General features: G+C 40.6%; 2 protein-coding genes across 2 annotated transcripts; one reads left to right on the forward strand and one right to left on the reverse strand.

Annotated features, from left to right (window-relative positions):
* Positions 1 to 2493: 2493 nt before the first annotated feature.
* Positions 2494 to 11555, reverse strand: LOC119649127 (adrenodoxin-like protein 1, mitochondrial). Its single transcript, XM_038051132.1, has 4 exons — positions 11399 to 11555; positions 3345 to 3396; positions 3186 to 3292; positions 2494 to 3074 (listed from the first exon to the last, which is right to left on the reverse strand). The coding sequence occupies exons 1-4, from the start codon at positions 11496 to 11498 to the stop codon at positions 2830 to 2832; spliced, it is 504 nt and encodes a 167-aa protein (XP_037907060.1). The 5' UTR covers positions 11499 to 11555; the 3' UTR covers positions 2494 to 2829.
* A 222-nt stretch (positions 11556 to 11777) lies between these two features.
* LOC119649126 (28S ribosomal protein S35, mitochondrial) lies at positions 11778 to 13241 on the forward strand. The gene is made up of 3 exons (XM_038051131.1): positions 11778 to 12015; positions 12072 to 12156; positions 12383 to 13241. Exons 1-3 carry the CDS (start codon positions 11892 to 11894, stop codon positions 13179 to 13181), a joined length of 1008 nt encoding a protein of 335 aa, XP_037907059.1. The 5' UTR covers positions 11778 to 11891; the 3' UTR covers positions 13182 to 13241.
* The last annotated feature ends 6944 nt before the right edge of the window (positions 13242 to 20185 follow it).

Consider the following 20185-nt stretch of genomic DNA (forward strand, 5'->3'; position numbering starts at 1 on the left):
CCTTAAGTTCTTCCTAGGAGTACCAAATTGCAATAGTGTATAGGATAGCAATGCGCATAATACTGGAGAGTTTGATGAAAATCCAGCTATTAACATTAAAATTATAGCAGTTCTAACTTCCTATTTTTGCAAGAGATTTAAGCCATGCAAATAAGATGCTGATGTCATAATCAACGTCATATGATTGAAAGGCTCATATAGGAAGAAGCTACTTTCCCCAGTCCTTCTTGTATCTATTTTAGTTGAACTTCTTCGCACTTGCTAATAATGTTGAACACCTAGTATGAAGCGTATGAAGTTGACTATTGTCAATACCGTACTTTCCAGATCAAATTAGTTGCCTAAAAGGCTCGTGAAAAATAGTGCGCAATTGAATTTTTAACTTTGTACACTTGAAACTGTCAAGCATTCATAGTTCCTCACATAAGGAAGCACAAAACCTTTCATACCTGAAGTGCCCAGCTTCCAGTTCCCGGACTTTTTTCCATTAAATACAGCACTTGCGGATAAATCTCCGAATCTTCTTGATTCTACAATTCTAAAGCGCATTGCATCCGATGAAATTCCATTTCTCATGAACCAAGCGGATACGGACTGTAGGTAGCGAAAACGGGGGTCTCCATACATGTGAAAGGATGGTAGCAAATTTTTTTCACCGAATATAGCCATGTGGGGTATCAAATGAAACGACTCGATTAGTACTTTTCAAGACCCTTGCCGGTTCGGACATCTAATGCACAAGGGGGGAAGGCAGGAGCTGAAAAATTTCACGGACCCATTCTCAAAATCTGAAAAGGAAACCAAAAATCTGCCACTATACGGTTTCTAGGCTCTGAAATACCCTCCATACCGATATCTGTTCAAATAAAGTTAACACTGACATATTACTATAATTTTTAGTAATTAATTGCAAAATCTCCCCTAAGTTTATCCTGGAACGATAAAATTGCAGTAATATAGGTTATAATAAAAAGCATGGTCCTACCAAATTTGTTGGAAATCACACTATTACTAACAAAGTTATAATAGGTCAAAGTTGTCGTTTCAGGGCAAATGCTACAACTTTTAATGTCAGCAGCGCGCATCTGGGATGACGAGTGCAGAAGGAGCAGTTTGAAAAAACTAAAAGCTAAGATCACAGCCACATATGCTTAAGCGGACGTAACTGGCCCAATTATTGAATTTTAAAAATGGGTAGACAGTGTATATAGCGCGGCGCGTCTAAGCCGAATTTTGAGTATTTTTCTCCTACTTCTTGTATTGAACATTTCTCGCCAAAGTACTGCTTCTTTCTCTTGTAGTTTATATGCATATATCATATAGAGAGTATCAGTATGAAGTGGAAAGCAATACTAAATGGTGCAATCAACACAGATTAAGTGTAGGTAACGTTTTTTTTTTTAAATATTTGATAAAAGTTCAAAAGCGTCTTTATCAAAATGTTTTTTGAGTCGGTGTACAGAATTTAAAAAACACTGGAAACATTACCTTCATGACCTGCAAGGTTTGGTGCTAAATATATTATTCGCATCAAGTTCCTGGCGTCATTGAGGAAATATATTTGATTCTAGGTCACCCTATTGAGAATTTTATACTGTCTAAAACTAGACCTTTACTTTGTTCCATACGTTTCAGTAACCCAAAATCATACACGCCGTCAATTTTTTATGTTTTATTAAAAAATTTGTAGCAAAGAAAAAACAAATCGAAATAATTCCAAAAATTAGCTTGTAAAATATTTTTGAACTTATAGTTACATGCAAAGTTTCAACAATATATCCCGTTTTTCTTAAGGGGTTAGGCCACTATTGAATATATGACAATCTGTAAATATTTTTTTTTAAAGCAATGTAAAAAAAATGGCGGCTACACAGCTTTCTTTGACAACGCGCACAGGGCCATCAACCCGCGGCCGGCCCAATTTCATATACAATTTTTAATTTACGGTGACAAAAAACGTTTTTTTTTTCGATTATACACATATATAGCTACAGAAGTACATATGATTTTTCTGATACGCCGATTTTTGTAACAATTGTACATTTTAACAAATTTAAAATTTTCGACAAAAATCTTTCAAAAATTATATACTAAAAAACATGCATTATATTCCGTGCAGAATATAATTATAAATATACAGTTCAAGTCCTAATTTGTTCGAGTTATGAGTCCGGTCAACTTGAAAAATGTAGTTTTGAGAAAAACGCGCCTGAAGCTTTCAGTATGTTCGCATCGGATAAGGAGGGGTTACGCCAAACTTCAAAATAAAACTATAATACTTAGATATTTTCCCTATTTTAATCCTTTCGGTATGTCATTCATCAGTTGTCAGGGCAGCCATTAAGCTAGAAAAAAAGCAACATATGGAGGTTTTTAAATTGCTACTGTAGCCTAACGACTTAAGAATAAAACGTTTGAATGACGTGCATTAAAGAAATCTAATTTCTTGGCGTTTGTCTCCTATAGAATCAATTGTTTAAAATACGATGTTCGTTCTCTCTCAAAGTATACTTTATTCATATTTACAACTTTACACTTCCACTTGATTGTTTACGTATTATTTCTAATTTGTTTATGAGATTTAATGAGATGTTTCTTCAATTGAAGGGAAAAGAATTTTACTGCTTGCACTGGTATTTCGATAACTAGTGAATGGGAAAAGCAAACAAAATCCTTCTTGCCTTCAATTTAAGAAAGAAATTCGATTTAAACTGCAAATACAAATTTTATATCCAATAAAAACAGGAGTTTTTCCTACTTAATTACTCTATAGAATAACAAGGAACTAGTAACTAAATGAAAAAACAAGAACTAGCATCTATTTTAATGCTAATGTGGTTTTGGCTTATGACCATCCACATAAAAGTTTCTCGTGGCCTTGGGCAACTCCAACTCTAAGCCTTCTAGTTCCTTTGTTAAGATAATTTGGCATCCCAAACGGGAATTCTCCCTTAAAAAAGGCGCCATATCTAATAAATCCTCTTCTTTTTCATCAGCTTCCGGGATTTTATCTTGATACCCATCTTTCACATATACATGACAAGTAGTACAAGCAAGGGATGCTTCACAGGCACCTGAAAGTTGAATTATTTCATTATTATTAAAATTTAAAATTATTCACAACTAGCAAAAAGGAGAAATAAGGCGGAAAGTCATAAAAAGCTGACTTGACACTCTGATCATACCTTCCATATCAACCCCAAATCGGTGGGCTAAGTATAAAACATTATCACCAATTTTCCCTCGGACTGGGATTCGTTTACCGTCTTTGTCTACAAATGTGATGTTCACTCTGAAAGAAAACAATGTTAACATTTTACAACTATCGCACTCAATCTACCTACACTTCATCTTCACTCTTTGGATCTTGCCATTCATATTCACCGTGATGTCGAACTGAAATGAAAGTATGTTAAAATGCAAATTATCTTTTCTAAAACATTTAATTTAATAATTTAAGCGAAATGAAGCTCAAATCTCACTAGTGCCAGGTCGATTTGCATCATAAACTGGAAGTCGGCTGACTTGATGACTTATCGACCTTCGTATACGGAGAAGAGCACTTTTTGGAATGTTCCTAAACAATGGTGTTAACGGCTTCTAAGAAGTAAAATGGAGAGAAGGCCCTTTCTGGTTTAAAAGGCTGTCTAATACCCAGCTGTCTCTGAGAAGAAATAGGAAAATTGCTTGCCATACCAACACCAACATTAACATAAATAGTTAATTCCCTTTGAGTTGCGGATAAAGCATTCACTCAACGCAGTAGTTTCTGTCCGTCCCGGCTACGAAAAATTCAAGAAGTATGCGCATATTCATATATATTTAGCTCTCCTTTTTCATTATTAAACAAATACATAATAACTTAGGAAATGACAAAAAAGTAAGATGATTCATGTTAGATATAGTTGAGAAGCGATTGCGTAAGCTTAGCTGCTTATAAACTTCATTTGAGCCACTGTACTTTGCAAGAAACGAAGGCATGCTCCAGATAAGTGTAGCAGTTTACTCATAGTAAAGTCAAGGTTCAAATATTGTTTTCGACCTTTGTTCAACGACGATATTAAAAGACTAAGTTAGAACGAAATCGCTTTGTGGTAATATCGGAGATTGCGGAAAGGTTTCATTCAGTTAAACAAACCATTTCAAAGCTTATTTGGAAACGAAGATTGGTGTGGAAATATTCATGGTGGATGCCACATGAGATAAGTTAAAAGAATTTACCCCTCTAACCCACTGTAGACGGAGAAGGATGAAATTGTACCAACTGGTCCTCCATTTTGGCTGTTGGGCAAGGCTAACAACCCTACACAGGAAACTAAAGCTACGGAGCCACGAAAGGAGCTGGACTGAACGGATTTTACAACGACGAAGTCGCCAATGGAACGTGCGCTCCCTGTACAGAAAAAGAGCTAGCCGATATCCTGTCCCATTATAAGAGCGTTATAACAGTGTTAGGAGAAAGAACACAGGCACGCGAACGAATCGTTCAGCGGAAAAGCGACTTGTCAGACAGAATATTGGTGTGAACATCGAAGTCAATGGTAAGCAACCAAAAAGCCGGCCGAACCAATGGTAGCTTGATACGCTGGATGGGGATTAAAAGGCCTCGCGATTACAAATGGCGAAACCGATCACGACGAACCGACCCCACTTATAAACGGGACAAAGGCTGAAGAAAAAGAAAAAGATATTAGAAGCGTCGAGTGCACGACACCTCCTTGTTACATAGCTAAAAATTCCATTGCCCTCTATTTTTTAGAAAGCGATTTAAATAAATCATTTGATGGAAAACCCTGTATTGATAATAGTCAACCTCATACGCTTCAGACTCTGAGTTTAATATTATTAGCCAAGAATCTAACCTAGATCAGATATAAACAAGTCAGAATACCGGAAACACGCGCTTCGGGTAAAAAGGTTTTGTGTTCATCTTATGCAAGAAACTTCAACGCACATTTTTCTATCCGTATATAGCTACAAATCCAACATATTCCTTCATTGTATTGATGAATTGATATGTGATGATGACGTCATACAGGTTGTAGAATGCTCGAAATTCACAAAAAATTGGCAATGTTTCACCCTCTATAACTTTGTTAATAATAGTTGCATTTTTTCAAACTTGGCCAAATTGTGCATTATTTTGTTCCTTACACCCATGCCAAATTTTACACTTCTGGGATGAACAAAAGGGGAGTTGCCGGGTAAATTTCTAAAATGTGGAAATATACTACTACTATTATTAACTTTATTTGTGAACATATTGGAACGGGATGTATTGTGAGGCCAAGATTTCGTTTAGATACACCACTGGTATTATTTTCCAGATTTTTCGGTTAGATAGGTTCTGTGAACGAGACCTGCTACAGTTTTTGGGGGTCATGTTTTGAGCCCTCACTCCCCTACCATCCATACCACATCAAAATGAGCTAATGTACATGGGGCGTCGCAAAGAAATATTTTGTTAGTTTTGTAGTCATTCGTATATCAATATGAATTACCCCAGACAAACATATGTGTGTATGTAGGCACATATACGTGCTAATGAAGTTTGCGGGTAGTGTCTAATTCAGAAAAATATATTTATAAATTGAACTAGCAGTATTCAATATACGTACTATATACGTGTATATGTATGATTTTGTGCAATATGGGTACGATCAATTTATATACGTGCATGTATATCTACAGTCTTCGGTAGTAGGCAGTTTGTTTGTTTAGGGTGAGAATAATATCTATGTCTGTTTGGAAAAATATGAAGGAATATGTTGGATTTGTAGCTATATACGGATGGAGAAATGTGCGTAGAAGTTTCTCACATAAAATATTTTTACTCAATCCAATACTTAACCTAATTATGTAAATGCTTTGGACCAGGATCACCTTGAAAGATCTCATGGACAGTTAATTTTTCATGAGCATACGGGAACACATTTTCTCCAAAAGTATGAAAGTAAGTTCGGACTGTTATGATGGCCTCATTTTGCGTTGAAGAGCTAATTCCATCGTGCAAAAAGCAACCTACACAATTAATATTGAACAAATGAAAAAATTAATCAATTATTTAGTGATACTTCAGATGGTAACACTTCCTTCTTCGTCGTTCATCTATAATACTTAGCATTTGCATAAATCAAATACTGTCAATGGGAAACAAATTGAATTTACCTCTCGTCACTCCAAAGAAAGCGAGTCCGATCTGCGAGCGACCAGCGCTGCTGCTCGAAGTGTAAACACAAAACCTTATTAAAATCGGTTTACTGTCTGTCTGTCCGTCACACGCATTTTTCTCGGAGACGGTTATAGCGATTGACACCGAATTTGGTAGAAAGGTGGGAACTGTGAACGCTCACGCATACAGTGGATTACATCCTTTTACGTCGAATTTAAGGGGGGGTCCCCATACATGCAAAAGGGGGGTGTACAATTTTTTTTCTTCAAATATAGTCATGTGGGGTATCAAATTAAAGGTCTCGATTAGTACTTTTCAAAGCCGATCTTAGTTTTGACATTCGTTGGAAGGGTGGGGAGCGCGGGGGGTTGAAAGTGATCACTTCTTTAAGGGGGCCATTCTCAGAAACTGCCAAACCGAAAAATCTGAAAAGGATCAGGAGGCTGCCACTATATGGTGCCTGGGCTCCGAAATACCTTCCATGCCGATATCTGTTTAAATAAAGTTAATAATAGTATATTACTACAATTTTTTGTAATTGGTTAGAAACCCCCCTTAAGTTCATCCTAGTACCATGAAATTTTGCAGTGATATAGGCTATAATATAGAGCATGATCTTACCAAGTTTGATGGAAATCGCACTATTACTAACAAAGTTATAATACCTCAAATTTGCTGCTTCTTTGAAAATTGAAGACTTCATAGTCAATATCACCCGAAAGTGGATACTCTCACATAATATATGGATATATTACGTGCTATGTACTAAGAAATACACAAAGCCTTTCGTACCTGAAGCGTCCAGCTTCCGGTTTCCCGACTTGTTCTTGCCTATGTCTGATACCAATACTTGCCCATTTTCCATACGACTGAAGGAGAAACCCCAAAGCAATCTCCAACGTCTTTCAAACTTACTCCCCTTTCATTTTCTTTTACAATAACCCCCTGGAATTCTGATTAAGTTTTTAAAACAAGCTGGAATTTTTTTTATGAAAAAAAAATCTTCCAATCTTCAATTAGCAGTTGCTATCAGCAATAAAACATAAGTAACCGGATAAAACAAGTCGGGAAACCGGAAGCTGGGCGCTTTAGGTATGAAAGGTTTTGTTTGCTTCTTGTGTAAGTATATTTGAGTGTAGAACTGTCCCATTTGTAAGTAACCCGTTATGTATATGCATTTAGCATGTCAAATTTAGTACTACGGGTTGTAAATTTACACGGTAAAGACAACTTTGAGCTACTGCAACTTTGTTACTAATAGTATGATTTTGATCAAACTTGGAGATAATATGCTTCATATTATATTTTATACTTTTATAACTCTGAGGTAAACTTAAGGGGGGTTTTACTCAATTTTCCCAAAAATATAGTAATATACTATTATTAACTTAATTTGAACAGATATCGATATGGAGAGTATTTTGAGGCCTGGGCACCATATAGAGGCAGCTTCATGATTTTTTTCAGATTCTTCTTCTGTTTCTAAGAGTGGGTCCGTTAAAGAAATCATCACTTTCCACCCCTCCCACTCCCCGCCTTTCTAACAAAGCTCAAAACTAAGACCGGCTTCAAAAAGTACTAACTGAGACTTTTCATTTGATACCCCACATGACTATATCTGGTGAAAAAAAATTCTACACCCCCTTTTACATGTATGGGGACCCCCCTAAATCTCAAGGTAGAAGGATATCATTCACTGCATGTCTGGGGGTCTACAGTTCCCACCTTCTTACCAAATTTCGTGTCAATCGGTATAGCCGTTTCTGAGAAAAGTGCCTGTGACAGACAGACAGACAGCCTATAGGTCTATAGGGAAGCTCGCAAGAACCTCAAGCTCACCATCCAGCGGAGTAAGAGGGAATGTTTTAAGGAGCGGAAGCGGACATAAATCCGTGGGGTAGCGCCTATAAAATCGTGACAGGACGATACAGAGGCCGCTCGTCTCCGCAGATCACGTGCCCTATACTCTTGTTGAAAATAATCCAGGGGTTAAAATAAAAATAAAACTAGGTAGCTTTCTCCTACCTTAGCTTAAGTACTGAGGAAGAGAGTAAGTAGCTCTCGAAATACGTATTTACTAACTATTAAAATATATTGTAGTAGGAGAAAGCTACCTAGTTTTATTTTTATTTAGAAGAACTACAAGCATCGGAACGATAACTATTCTAATCCAGGGGTTATTTCCTCAGCAAGGGGGGTACTAATACCTTCCAGCGCCCCCTGAATGTGGCGCTGATTCCACCAGTCACCAGGGACGAGCTGATGAAGATCTGCAGTCCAATAGGCGACAGTAAAGCCCCGGGTCTTGACGGCATACCCAATAAGGCCCTCAAACTTGCCGTCAAATGTAGACCGGATATGTTCGCGGAGCTGTTCGAAACGTGCATGTCGGAGGGTATCTTTCCTGCACCATGGAAACGGTGGTGCTGTTGCCTAAGGCTGGCAAACCTCCAGAGGAACCGTCCTCCCATAGACCCATATGTCTTCTAGACACTATGGGGAAAATGTTGGAACAGGTTATTTATAATAGACTACTCCCAGTCGTCGAGAGTCAAGGGGGCCTTTCAGATAGGCAGTATGGATTCCGTAAAACCAGATCAACCATTGATGACATCAAAATGGTTGCTGGCTTGGCCGAAAATGCAATTCACGGAAAGGGTTGTACCAGCAAATATTGTGTGGTGGTGACCCTGGATGTGAGGAATGCATTTAACTCGGCCAATTGGAACCTTATACGAAAGTCTCTGGCGACGATTGGTGTTCCCACCTACCTCACCGCTATTATCGATAACTACTTGACACTCTGGTATGATACCGATGATAGACCCAAACAGTACGTTGTCTCCGCGGGCGTCCCGCAGGACTCTGTACTGGGCCCACTACTGTGGAACATCATGTGTAATGATGTACTCAACCTTCCGGTTCCGGAGGATGGCCACGGTGGTGGATTACGCCGATGATATAGCACTGGTTGTAGTCGCATAGCATCTCGAGGATGCTGAGTTGTACTCAAGCGAAGCAATCAGTGCTGTTAAGGCTTGGTTAGGGAGTGCTGGACTGGCACTCGCAGAGGAAAAGACGGAAACGGTCCTCATCATTAAGCGCCGCAAAAGAGATTACGCCTGCATTAGAATCGGGAATCGTATCATCACTTCCAAGCCGGCCATCAAATACTTGCGAGTGATGATGGACGGAGGACTTAATTTCAAGCAGCACATAGAGCTACTTGTCAAAGAGCATCCACCACGAGTATGGCTCTGGCAAGGATGATGCCGAACGTAGGAGGCCCGCGACATACTTGCAGGCTGCTCATAGCCAGGGTGGTGAGCTCTATCATGCTGTATGCAGTCCCAGTTTGAGGAAAAGCACTGCAGGTTTTAGGCAATACTCATAAACTGAGTACGGTTTACATAAGAACATCCTTAAGGGTGTGTTCTGCCTTCAGGACCGTCTCAGACGATGCAGCGTTCGCCATCTCGGGAATGATGCCGATTGACATCCTGGCAACTGAAATAGTGAACATTTATAACACCAGGTCCATCTCTCCCTTATCTCAGATGAAAAAAGTCGAAAGGGAGAGAACCACAAGCAGATGACAACAGCGATGGGACCGGCCAGAAAAGGGTCGTTGGACTTACAGGTTGATCCCTGCCATCGGTGAGTAGCTGGAGAGATCAATTATAATCTCACCCAGTTTCTCACCGGCCATGGAGGATACCGTCAATACCTGTACAGATTTAAATTGGACACCCCGCCCAATTGTCCAAACTGCGGGGTCCCAGAGGACCCAGCGCACGTTTTCTTTCAGTGTCCTAGGTTCGTGGAAGAAAGGAGGAACCTAGAGGAAACCCTAGGTGAAGTGCTGTTACCGGAAAATTTTATCCGGAGGATGGTAGCTTACCAGGAAGACTGGGATGCGATCACTTCCATAATCGCTGTGATCCAAGATAAACTGCGAAGAGCAGAAGAAGTGAGGAAGACGCGGTTACGGACCATGCGGGTAGACGAAAAGAGACCTAACTAAAGTAAGCTAACTCCGCCCCGTGATGTAATACCTAGGGATAGAGGGGAAGTCGGGGGTGGTTTTAGTGGGTAAAAATCCCAAAGTCTGGCGTGCCCAGGCCAGAGTTTTTTGAAGATTTCCATGCACACCTCTTTACCATCTTTTACCATCTCCACCTCCAGGGATAGATTTGACAAATTTTACCAATTTTTAAAGGAGGATGGACCGCTACGATGTTTCAACGAAGTTTGACAAAGAGGATCTCTCGCTTCTTTTTCCATGCCTTCCTTTACCATAACACGCCCCCCCCCCCCCCCCCCCCCCCCGCCCGGCGATGTTGTCCATCAAAGTCAAATACCATCATTTTGGCATGAAAGTAGCCTTGACGCACCATGAGAGTTTTAGCAGGATTACTGAGGGTAACTTCCTTTTCTCCCCACATATCCGCGCCACCCTCCTCCTTCACTGAGTAAAATTGAAAGTTCAGATTTTATGATGGTAATAACAAAAAATATAGCACTTCGAGGGTTCGAAGGGGAGATACCTCCCCCTTACTGCTCCATAAACTTTCCACGAGGACAGGGTTGAAAATTCGACCTTTAATGCTTGATTGGGTTTGTACTGAGTTACGGCAGCGAGACGTGGACGACAAACCAGGTCGGAAGGCAAGCAACCAATGTTTTCAAAAGCAAATTGTTTGCGGCTCGGTTTTTGAAACCGGAGAACAAACAGACCGTGACGACTGGAAACGAAGACTTCGAGAGGCCAAGGAACAACATCGCTCTGCAGCGTCATAGGAGCAAAGGTACTTTAGCGGGGCACACAATAAACAATCGGGCAACAAACCCCAAAACATAAACTAAGCTCAAGAACGAATCCAAGTGAAATTTCACACAAACTATTCCCGTTGAACATCACACATCAACACAGAATTTCTGCTAGTATACGGGAAATGCCTTTTCCAACAATCGAAGGATATTTAGTAACGTATGTTCACGAAGTTTATATCTTTATATCTTCTTCAATTTCCCCAGCTGCAACCCATTCCTCGCTTTCCCTATATTTTTGCGCAACAAAGTAGGAAGCTCAGCAGAGCTCAACCGAATTTCGTAACTTCATTGGTGTTACAGGCAGGAGTCAACACCTCCGAGATTTCAAATATTATACAACGGATGTGCACCATGCCACTAGTATTTTAAGAGAAAATATTTTTGCTAACATACCAGGAAATATTTGTAGCGGATCCGTACATCTTGAGGGCGTAAACCCCTTCGAAATACCTATCCGCGATCTAACCAAACGCCGGGCAAGTAAACACAACATTTCGCTAATCAGCTGACTGGGTGACCGTGCACATGTCCAGTCTGTTTACATCCCAGAGCATTAATGCGGTAAGGCAGTTCGATTGAAAATATGAAGTTGATATTGAATATTAATAATTGTGAGATAAACTTTACCACAGTTATGGATACAGTTTACTATTCCAAAGGCATAGTTATAGATCCCCGGTTGTCCCTTTCCCAAGGCAAACTGTGGCAGTTGAAAAGCAATCAGCGAGTATCTTCGGTACAATGACCGTACAGTACAAATTAGTACCACGAACGGGTCTGTTCTTGTCACTTGACAAGTCTGTCACCTACAGCGGCTGATTTCTTATTGGAATAATGTCAGCTTAGTGCGCTTTTTGTATTTTTGGGTTTTTTGAATAAAACTGCAATGTTCTTAGCAACTAAATTAATAGAGCAAAATGCAAGAAACTTTGCTCCTCGGCTGGCATCATGTCACTGTCGGAAATTGTCCACAGATCCACACGCCTCGCCGGAAATCGACAACGACGAAGGTAGTCGCTCTATTCTAGGTTATATCCAGAGAAATTTATACTTCTTTCTATTGCAGAATTTCGAGTTCTAAATCTTCGCCAAGTTCAAGCGCAAGCACGACCTAAACGAGTCATTAAAAAGGATGTTGCAGCACCGCCGCGGTAAGTAAGATTGAAAGCACCAGCCCAGAATACTGAAACTCTGATTTGAGTAGCGTTACAAATATTGGTGAATATAATTAGATCGAACCATTGAAGATATTATCACAGCTAAATAATCGTACCCCATTCTTCCCCCTATAATATCTATGAAAATTGCTCGTTGCCAATCATCTCAAAATAATTTCGCCTATTTCAGCAGATTAACAAAATGTTCTCCTTTTTCCAGCGCAAATAAAATGCCTGTCGACCAAGACTGGGGAGCTGTTTGGCCCGGTCCGAAAACGTTCCACCCTGCATCAGTTCCGCTGCCCCTCCGGCAAGGTTACACGGAAAAAGCAGCGGCACCACCTTCAAAATACGGCAACGCAGAACTTATGAAAATTCCCAATTTCCTGCACTTAACGCCGCCAGTGATCAAAAAGCAATGCGAGGCACTCAAGCAATTCTGCACTCCGTGGCCGAAGGAAATTCCTTCTGAAGAACAGTGGAACAAACATTTCCCAATGGAAGTTATCACGACTGATTACTGCCACGGTTTACCGACAATCCGGAACCCTCTGTCGCGGATCGTTACCATCAAGTTCAAATTGTCTACCCTTAAGCTGGATAAACACGCCCACGACAAATTTTTACGACTTGTTGGGGAGCGGTACGATCCGGAAACGGACGTGCTTACGATTGTTACGGATCGCTGCCCACTGCGGAAACAGAATTACGAATATGCACAATACTTACTGACTGCTCTTTACCACGAGTCCTGGGTCACTGAGCCGTGGGAATCGCTTAAATCAGAAGCTGACATGGAAACGTATCATTTCATTAGGAATAAGTCTAAAGTGTCAGCCGAGGAAATACTGAATTGGGGTAAGACAGAAGGCGGAAAAAAACTTGTGGCGCATGAGGCATTCGGGAAAAGTGTAGAAAATCTAATGAATGAAGGCGAGAATGAATACAATATACAAGCGTACAAGACGGAGGCGCTGAAATTGTTAGGTTTGCCTAGTTTGAAGTCAACGTCGCCGTAAGTTTGAATGTTGTTGTAGGTATTGTTGTAAACCCAATAAATTGCGTAAGTACTTCTTCAATTGTATTGTTTTAACTAAGGTGAAATAAAATTTATTTAATATGGAAAAGGAACCTAAAATCTGATTGAATAATGGGATGGTTTTGGCACATGTGATGTTCTAAGCCACTTCAAGATATTTTTCATTGGATCCGGATCGTTGACGCTTGACGCTGATGCTCGTGGCTCTCCAATAGGTCGTTTTATAGTATTCGCATTCCGTCTTCTATTTGTCAAAGATCCCGTTATCTGCTGACCTATCGTTTCGACGTTTTCGTTATCCATATTTAAAACCCATAGAAAAAAATGTGTCTTACAAGAGGGTTTTTCGATCGCTTTAGCGAGAGAATTAAAAGGTATGCTTGGTTCGTTGAGCAGTCTATCGCTGTATTTCCTCCCTTTCATTCTTGTCCTTAGCAAGTTTCAACCCCAAGTCAACAAATTTAATCACCCGTTCGATGCTGAGGTAACCGAATGTAATATTCTGTGGGGTTTGGAGATTCCTTCTAGCTTAGGTCATGCGTTCTTTTTCTTTTTGTTGTTCTTTACCTCGATTTCTGTCGCGGACTTTTCTAGTTTCTGGAAAGCCTCTATCAATCATCGGAGGGATGTAGCGATTATAGAGGGTGTCCCAGTAACAATGCACTGGTCGAAATTGAGAAAATTTTGGCATAAATTAGACGGCTGTAATTACAAATATGCGGTGCTTGATAAAATAAAAATTGAGAAGTTGACATTTTTTATTCAAAACTGAATAAAAAGAATTAATTTTAATTTTTTTATTTATCAAACGATTCAGAAGCAGAATCGGGTCGAAAGTTCTCGGCAGTAGATTGATGTGGGCAGGCTGTGCTCTTCTAAAAGCGCCAACAGGTCTATCATCAATTTCTTTTTACTTTGCTGTGACAATTTCTTTAACGCCATTGCTCGGTGAAACATATTCATCACATCGTTATTGAGGTTAACTTTTCAATACATTTTCGCCTAGGCATTCAATGGGAGCTACTGACCCCGAAATAATCTGACATTGGATAACACGGTAAATATCATATGCGAAGAGGTAGTTCTTTGTCAAAAATCTTGAAATTCAAGTGGATATATGAACATGACATGAAATCGCGATTCAAACTATAGGATCATCATCAACGGCGTAACAACTGGTGCCTGATCTAGGCCTGCCGGAGTAAGGAACTCCAGACACCCCGGTTTTGCGACGAGGTCCACCAATTCGATATCCCTAAAAGCTGGTTAAGAGTTCGCAATTTTTTTTTATATGAACCCAGGTCTCCGAGGAATACATAAACACTGGCAAAATCATAGTTTTGCACAGTAAGAGCTTTGATCCTATGGTGAAACGCTTCGAGCGGAGCAGTTTTTGTAAGTTGAAATAGGTTCTATTGGCTGCCAGAACTGTGTACGGATTTCATCGTCGTAGCTCCCATTTTCGACACTAGCTAAGGGAAATTATCAACGGCTTCAAAGTTGCAGTCTTCTATCTTTAATGTTCTCGTTTAACCAGTGCGATTTAGTGTTGTTGATTCTATGGATTTTGGTGCTGACGTTGGCACTATATATTTCGTCTTGCGCTCATTGAGATGCAGCACAAGATCTCGCGCCGTCTGCTCGATCTAGATGAAGGCAGTTTGTGCGTCTCTCTTCTTCTCATGATGTGGATATCATCAGCATAGGCCAGTAGTTGGGTGGACTTAAAGAGGATGGTGCCTCTCGCATTTACCTCAGCATCACGGATTACTTTTTCCAGGGCCAGGTTAAAAAGGGATACACGATAGGGCATCTCCTTGGCTTAGACCGTTGTTGATGTCGAATGCTCTGGAGAGTGCTGCTGCTGTTTTTAGCTGGCCTCGCACATTGGTCAGGGTCAGCCTAGTTAGTCTTATCAATTTCGTCGGGATACTGAATTCGTGTACAGTTTTACCCTGTCTATGCTATCATAGACGGCCTTGAAGTTAATGAAAAGATGGTGTAACTGATGTCCATATTTAACAGTTTTTCCATCACTTGCCGTAGAGAGAAAATCTAATCTGTTGCTGATTTGTCTGCACTGAAGTCTCGTTACTATATCCCAATGATGTTCTGAGCGTACAGGGCTTTCTGATCTAACAAGATAGCGGAAAATATCTTATAGATGGTGTTCAGCAACGTGGTATTTCTCCGTTTTTATGCATGGGACAGATAATGCCTCAGTGCCAGACATCAGACATTGACTCGCTGTCCCACACCTTGATCATAAGTTGATGAACCGCTTGGCGTAACTAGTTGCCTCCATATTTAACCAATTCGGCTGTAATTCCGTCAGCTCCGGGCAACTTATGATTTGTAAGTCGACGAATTTGACAGGCTGTTTCTTCTATACTTGTTGGTGGCAGTATTTTTCTGTCGTCTTCAGTTGACGGGAGCTCTAACCTGTTGATGTTCTGGTTGTGGAGCAGTTCATCAAAATACACAACCCATCGCTTCAATACGCCCATTCTGTCGGAAATCAGATTTCCCTCTTTGTTTCGGCAGGATGGGCATCGCTGCTTATAAAGCTGGTAAAACTTGTTGGATTGCTTCCTGTACTTTCAAGTTCGCACACTTCCCAAGCTACTTTCTTCCTTCTGTGTAGTCGCTTTCCCGCTTGCCGGAGTTCGTGATAAGCCTCCACGCATTCTCGCGTTCTTTGAGAATGCAACATTACTCGGTATTCAGCATTCTTCCGTTCCGTTGCAGGCTTACTTTCATCGTCAAATCAGCCGTTCCAACTTTTTTTGCGACTGGACCAAGTATTTTTGTGGCCGTATCAATGATAACGTTGTTCAGATGTTTGTAAAGATCATTTGTCGATGCTTCATCTCCAGGACCTCTGTTGACTGCGGTTATTGCGACATCAATTTCCCCTTAGTGTTACGGAGGGCTGTGTTGTGGATGGCATCAGTGTTACTCGAGTCTAGAGTATCATGCTAACAAGATAATGATACGAGTCTTTATTGGTCCCCTATATGTTCTGACATTCATCAAAATTAAGAAGTGGCGGTGTTCAATCAGCACGTGGTCAATTTGGTTAAAAGTGGTCTCGTCTGGAGAATCCCACGTTTGTTTGTGGACCGCTTTGAGCGCAAACCAGGTGCTTCCAACAACCATTTCATGCGACACTGCTAATTAAATAATCCGTAGTCCGTTATCATTAGTATCCTTATGTAAGCTATGGGAGCCAACGAGTCGCCTCAATAAAGGCTTTTTCCCTATTTAGGCTGTTAAAATCTCGAAGTATAATTTTGATGTCACCCCTGGGGCAGGCTTCGAGGGTTCGTTCTACTGCCGTAGAAGGTATCTTTCTCCGACTCTACAGTATCTCTGCAGGGATGTGAACGCTAATGGGGCTTATATTCCTAAGTTTGCCCGGGAAGTGCAGAGTGCATAGCCTTTCCAGCCAGTTGGTACAATTTGTCTGTATAGCTTTGTACTGATGAAGGGAGTAAGTTGCTCCCGAAATATATATACATAATAAAATAAAATTGTAGTTTGGAGTAAGCTACTGGTCTATCAATTTTACAATTTGTCTCGTTTTTAGGCGTGGGAGATTCGCCTTTATCCATCCCCGTTTACAGCTTTTCGTTAAGAAAGAATTCCCACGGGCCACCACGTGGAGGTGAAGATAGGGTTGGTAGTAGAGCTGTTGGTATTAGTTCATTAGGCCTTCCCAGGTTTTATGCTCCATTTCGGGGACCAATCCACGTTTCGTCCTGGCATCTATACTACCCTCTGACCACCCTTATTAACAAAAATTGTTTACGAGTTTTGGAACCGGTAGCTGGACATAAAAGCAAAGAAGTATTACACCCTTGCTCAGTCGAATTTCCCTTACCCATTTTTAAGGTTTTGTGTAAAACAAAACCTTAGTAAAAATTATTAACGGCTTCAAAGTTGTATTGTTTATTGTTTTCCGTTTTCCAAAGGTAGTTGGTGTTGCTGTTGCTGTTGCTGTCGTTTTTGCTACTGACATTGGCACCATGTATACCGTCTTTCGTTCCTTAAGGTTCAGCCGAAAATCTCACGCCAATTGCCGACTGCTCGATTTGGACGAAGACAGTTTGTTTACCTCGGGTTGTTCTTCTGATTAAGTTGAGGTGTTTGGGGGCCTGAAGCGGAAAATACCTCCTGCATTTACATTAGTAGGTTTTTTCAAAGTCTGGCTATGCCATCATAGGCGACCTTGAAGTCGATGGAAAAATAGTTCCACTGTTGGTCAATTTTTCCATTGATTACCGCAGAGAGGAAATCCAATCTAGCCTGGAGTGAAGCTTGTTTGGTATGGACCGATGATAGGCATATGGGCTATTCGCCTTAGCAAACGTTGTATCTCTATAATTGTTGCAATGAATTATATCCCCTTTATTATATATGGGACAGATAATGCCTCTTTACCAGTCATCAGATATTGATTAGCTATCCGAAACCATGAGCACAAGTTGATGAACGGCATGGTGTACGTCCCTATATTTAGCCAGTTCAGCTGTAACCGCATCGGTTCCTGGCAACTTACAATTCTTAAGCCGATAAATTGCGCAGACCGTTTTCCCCATGCTGTGTTTGTGGCCGTCTCATCTCCAGGAGATATAGTAGCTGCGGTTATTGCGGCTTTGGTTTCGCTCTTATAATTGTTACGAGGGAATTTGCTATAAATGGCTTCAGTGTTTACTCTTACCTAATTGTCAGGGAAATTCAAGGTGGTATTGCCAACTAGATAGTGATCCAAGTTCATATTGGCCCCTATATGTCCTGATATTAATCAAGGCTGATGTGGCGACATAAGGTTAGCACATGGCCAATTTTTTTCCCGCGCAAACCAGGTATTTCCAACATACATTTTGTTTTGCACTACTAGTTGAAACGTCCGCAGTCATTTATCAACAATTTAGCTTTCGTATAACCTGAATGTATACTTCGTCCCTACTTGGCAGACTTCAAGGGTTCATTCCACTGCTTCGTAGGAGTTATCCTTCTCTGACTCTGCAGTTTCCTCTGAAGGGATGTGAACCTTAATGAGGTTTATTTAATGAAAATTGTTCAACAAAGGCAGAGTGCATAGCGTTTCGTTTATATTTTCAAAGCCGATAGCACCAGTTTTCATTTTTTGAGTAACGGGAAAACCTACTCCGAGCACATAGTTTACTGGATGGCCCCTATAATATATGGTATAATCGCTCTTCTCCAGAAAACCGATTCATATCGAGTGACATCAGCCTCATATCGGGGCAGGATAGCAGCTAGCTGCTGAATCATCAACAAGGAGGAAATAAGATGATTGATTTTCCTTTTCTTTAGTCGTTCATCATTTTAGTGTCAGTCCAATCTGCGCCTCCTTGTGCGGCTTCGTAAAGAGTCCTGATTAGTTAGGCCGTGGGCTATTGATCGAACCAAGTGGCATTTATGTTGGTAGGGAACGCAGCAAGTGGCTCTAATTTAATCTTATAACTTAGATAATTTTCTTTTTGATGATTTCCTATTTTCCAAAGTGTCTTTCAATTACTTTTTCGAAATATAGTAAAACAAAATCTGCTCTCTTGAAGAAGGTTATTGAAAATTGGTGAGTCATTTCCACTTCATCGTTATTTATTTCTGACTTCAAAATTGGAGTTGAGAAGGCCAAAACTTTATCTTCGGTCATATTCTCTACCAAATGATGAGCTTCTTCATCAAAACTTTCAAAACGTTTCCAACATTTTTATGTTGCTAGGTCACCCTGATCGCAAGTGGTATTTAATGGAATAAATACTATATTAGTGTTTTTAAATTTTGAATATTCGAGTGAGCAATAGAATAGCAATAATTTTTCGGGAATAAACTTATTGTCATCCAGGCTCTTGGGCTATTTCCATATTCAACAGGCACTGGTTTTTTTTCAAATATTTTCGAGAATAGTCAATCTTCCTTTGAAAAGCTTACCTCTAACATCCTTTTCCCCATTAAACATACTGTATTGAATTTCGAACCATTCAAGTAAAGCATCATGCGTTATAGATTGGTTGCAAGACCTAACTTGTTTAATTTTACTGATGTACATTATTATTTTTATTCTGTTAAGGGAAAGTCGCACCGCGTCCTTGAAGAACTATTGTGCCCCTTTTACTGGTTATAGTGTACCTATCGATCATAGTATATCAAGCAGGCCTATAACCTCAGGAACTTTAGTATGTTCCCTACTTCCAGATATTTCAGCTTTGCATCTGGTATTAAGTGTTCCCCCAGATGCCTCGACCTACTTTGCACAAGTGCCGGACACTGTCCCAGGACGTGTATAGAGGTTTTGTCATACTCCTCACAAAACCTGCAGGCAGTGTCTGTAGATATCCCTAGCTACCCTAGGTGATAGCTCAGCCGACAATGACCAGTGAGAATTCCCACTATGATTCGGAGGTTCTTTTTAGTGAGGTTTAAGCAATCCTTTGTGCGTATAAGTTCGTATCCCCCAATAAGCACCCTGGACTGCTCCATCCCTGGTAGGCCCGCCCAGTGTAGTTCCCTCAATCGTTCCTCTTTATTTCTTAGAGTCATAGCCGTGAAACCGTTTCCGTTCCTGCTCCCTTCTTGCCTAGTTCGTCCGCTGCTTCGTTTCCTTCTAACCCAGCATGGATATCCAGACCTTGTTGGACGAACCGAGTGTATTCAGTCTCTCAAAGCATTCCCATACCAGTTTAGAGTTCACCTGGTTGGACCTAATTGCCTTGATCGCTGCTTGGCTATCCTTGAAAATAGCTATGTTCTGTCCCCTGTAGTTCCTTTGCAGATTAAAGGAGGCGCATTTGTCTATGGCGTATATTTCCGCCTGGAATATGCTAGTGTACCTGCCCATTGGCTCAAAGTACATTTTCTTTGGACCAATGACACCGGCACCCGCTCCCTCTGTTGTTAGGGATCCGTCAGTGTACCAAGTAATCAGTTGCTGGTTTAAGCCGTATGTCGCAG

The sequence above is a fragment of the Hermetia illucens genome, chromosome 2 (assembly GCF_905115235.1).
Source record: "Hermetia illucens chromosome 2, iHerIll2.2.curated.20191125, whole genome shotgun sequence".
Lineage (NCBI taxonomy): Eukaryota > Metazoa > Arthropoda > Insecta > Diptera > Stratiomyidae > Hermetia > Hermetia illucens.

Bases quoted from the DNA above. Each gene is read 5' to 3' on its own strand.
- LOC119649126 (XM_038051131.1), top strand. From the start codon at position 11,892: ATGTTCTTAGCAACTAAATTAATAGAGCAAAATGCAAGAAACTTTGCT. The intron at 12,016-12,071 runs GTAGTCGCTCTA...TTTCTATTGCAG, and splicing joins GGAAATCGACAACGACGAAG to AATTTCGAGTTCTAAATCTT. The intron at 12,157-12,382 runs GTAAGTAAGATT...TCCTTTTTCCAG, and splicing joins GATGTTGCAGCACCGCCGCG to CGCAAATAAAATGCCTGTCG.
- LOC119649127 (XM_038051132.1), bottom strand. From the start codon at position 11,498: ATGTTGTGTTTACTTGCCCGGCGTTTGGTTAGATCGCGGATAGGTATT. The intron at 3,293-3,344 runs GTAGGTAGATTG...GTTTTCTTTCAG, and splicing joins CCAAAGAGTGAAGATGAAGT to AGTGAACATCACATTTGTAG. The intron at 3,075-3,185 runs GTATGATCAGAG...TTCAACTTTCAG, and splicing joins ATTTGGGGTTGATATGGAAG to GTGCCTGTGAAGCATCCCTT.